At 47.6% G+C, this 3,051-nt stretch overlaps 1 gene segment (V, D, J or C); it reads right to left on the bottom strand.

Moving 5' to 3' along the window:
* LOC109378266 (immunoglobulin lambda variable 3-21-like) overlaps positions 1–1,330 on the bottom strand; it is a 4,124-nt gene extending 2,794 nt beyond the window's left edge. The window contains 1 exon segment of the V gene segment in view: positions 1,253–1,330. Within this exon segment, the coding sequence occupies positions 1,253–1,298 (46 nt within the window).
* Positions 1,331–3,051: the final 1,721 nt, after the last annotated feature.

The raw sequence follows: 3,051 nt of genomic DNA, 5'->3' as shown, positions 1-3,051 counted from the left end.
CAACTAATGTGCAGATTAGTATTTGAGATTAGACAAAAATGACAGGCAGGTTGGAGAGAGACTGCAGGAGGCCTCTTGCGAGAGGCGATAGTGGAGCTGCTGTCAGGATGGGAAGATGGAGCCAGTAATAGGAAGTGTGTTTGGGGAGAGCAGATTTGGTGCCCTGTGGGGAAGAGCCTGGTTTGTCTGAGGATGAAAGATCATGATAAATTAAGTTGTTTATGACAGAAAACTAGTTCAGTTCCAATGTGATGTAAATCTGTAATTTTAAGGGATGTGTTACAGGGATGTGATGTCATGCTGAAAACACACACCTGGCCCAGGAATCAGAGGAGCTGAAGGATGGTCCAGGGGATGGTGGAGCCACTGCAGTGTGGCCACAGCCCCGTGTCCACCAGCTGAGCCAGCAGATGAGCCACAAGGACCATCACGCCACAAGGGCTGCTGCTTCCCGTCAGCTTGCTGAGGAATTCACGCAGGAACCGCTGTGTGATTCACGTTCACCAGAAACGTACAGCCCAGAGAATCCTGACAGCACATCACTCCTGCCCATAATTATTTCAGGAAATATCACATTGGACCTGAAGCAATTTTGAATCACAGGCACCTCAGTTCATTATAACACAATCTTCCTTTCAAACCTTTGAGGTAACATTGTCACATGAGGTCTGACAATTACATTTGCGAACTTGATGAAATTATGTTGATAACCTTGTTTTGATATCAGAAGGATTATTCATTATGAATTTGTACCAACTAGAAAACTGTTCACCAAATTTACTATTTGAAAGTGAAGAACAGGTTGCATGAAAAAATTAGACGACTTGAACATTTTTCCAACAATTCATGGCCCTTTCATCATAACATTGCATCAACTCACACTGCACTGTCTGTGAGGGAGTTTTCCCCCAGTAAACAAATACTTGTAAATCTATTGGAACACTCTCCCTACACACCTGCTCTGGCTTCCAATGACTTCTTCCTTTCCCCGAAGATAAATGAACTATTGAAAGGAAGACATTTTGATGACATTCAGAACATCTACGGTAATACGACGACAGCTTGGATGGCCATTCCAGAAAAAGAGTTCCAAAATTGCTTTGAAGTGTGGACTAGGCACTGACATCAGTGTGTAGCTTCCCAGGCAGAGTGCTTCAAAGGTGACCTTAGTGATATTCAGCAATAAGTTATGTAGCCCTTTTCTAGGACGAGTTNCCTGGACATTAGGTGGGTGTGAGCCTGGATGCAGCACCTGTGCAGTGAGCAAGGAGGCCGAGGAGGAGAGGGGTCCAGGCCATGGTGGAGGCACCCGGATTATGCACCCTGTGGCCTGAGGCTGAGCAGGTTCCTCCCAGGCCTCTCTTATCCCCTTGATGGAGAGAGCTGCTGGGTATGCAAATCAGCCTGGGTAGGGGTGGTGCAGAGGAATTGCATGGTTTCAGAGTAGGGCTCAGTCTCAAAAGTCGGAGGAAGGTGAAGGGTGTTTCCTGCAGACCCCACCTTCAGGCCCGGGAATTCTGGTTCATTCTCTGGTTCCAAAGTCTGGGGCTCACATCTCCATCACCATCATTGTCTTCACCTGGATCCTGAACTGGCCTCGACACAGTACTGCTCAGAGTTGAAGTCTGTTTGCATTTTCTGAACCCATTATAGATTGTTAACACTAGCGGTGACCATCGGAGCCTTAGGTCTATGCAGTATTCTACCCAGATCACAGTTTGTGAGCATCAGAGCCTGAAATAATTCCTACCTTGTTAATAGCACATCAAATTTTTAATGAGCCACTGATGTGCTGTACCATTCTGTTCTTGCTGAGAGCTCCTGGATCAGGTCATAAATGCTGTGCCTCAGTATCTTCTGTTTGCACTCAGTGCAAGGGACAGATCCTGTGCTTGAGAAAGGTTTCAGGGTGACAGAGTTTTAGCATGAGTGGGGTGGGCTGGAGAGGAATGAAATACCTGGACCTTTGCCTGAGAAATAGGCAAAGTCTGCAAGAACCAGATCTGAGACATGGAGCCAGCGTTTCACATCAGTGTCAAAGGTGACGGTGTAGGAAACCTACACCTTTTACTTTGGGTCTCAGGTCTTGGTTACTAACCCTCTCTGCACGTTAGAGCTCCTGGTGCCCAGGCCCCACCCTATCTTCAGGAGGCTTTTCTTGGTGGTCTCTGTTGCCACCTTGTGGCTGCTCCACACTGGCTGTGGAGGCACAGGGGGTCCCCTGTCCCTGAGAGGATTCAGATCTCACTGCTCAGGTCCTGATTCTGACCCACCGACTGCTGGCCCAGGGGAGGAATTACTCTTTTCTCCGTGACCCTACCTGTCTCACCAGACATGAGGGGCTCAGATTACCCATGAAAACCTGAATAGGATTGTTCAGAGGGAGAGATGACCAGTCCCACATGAAGCATCACTGCACATATGTCTGGGGTGGTGGGTGGTCATGTGTGGGGTTTGGGGGTTTGGAACCAGGGGACAGAGACCTCTGGTATCATTTTAGGGGTGCCCGCTGCTGATGGTATATCAAATAAAGTGGTGGCTACTAATAGTCCAAAAGTGGAGACAACAGTCACCGAACAAACGTTGATTTATACCCACTTCCATCCTGGGAAATCAGTGTAAAAGGACACAGCTCCTGTATCAGAGCTTCCATCATGAAGGTGGGGCAGCAAAGGGTCATAATTGTTTGGGTTACACCCCAGACTGTCCCCACCACCTTCTGCCAGTACCTTATCTTTCACATCCATTTAAAAGCAGGACGACTTTTATTCTCAGCTACCTGTTGCCCTGGATTGACCTTGTGGCTTCGTGTTGGCGCTTGGGTGTGTTAATCAGCTCAGCTTTGGTGGAGAATCTTTTGCCTTGTGAAGGAAAGAAACAGACTGGATGTACGCAGTTTCTCTTGAATATGGTTGTGATAGCTGGAGCTACAGCAGCCATCCTGAGGTCTGTCTTCAACAAGAATGAAAGCAGAGCTTCCACAGTAGAGATGGTGGAACAGAAAGTGAGAAAGATCCAGGACCTCATGGAATTGGTCAGTATCTAGAGGAC

This window comes from Hipposideros armiger, unplaced genomic scaffold, assembly GCF_001890085.2.
Source record: "Hipposideros armiger isolate ML-2016 unplaced genomic scaffold, ASM189008v1 scaffold_1844, whole genome shotgun sequence".
Lineage (NCBI taxonomy): Eukaryota > Metazoa > Chordata > Mammalia > Chiroptera > Hipposideridae > Hipposideros > Hipposideros armiger.
The sequence above is the reverse complement of the archived record's forward strand: the minus strand, read 5'-3'. Positions and strand labels throughout refer to the sequence as shown.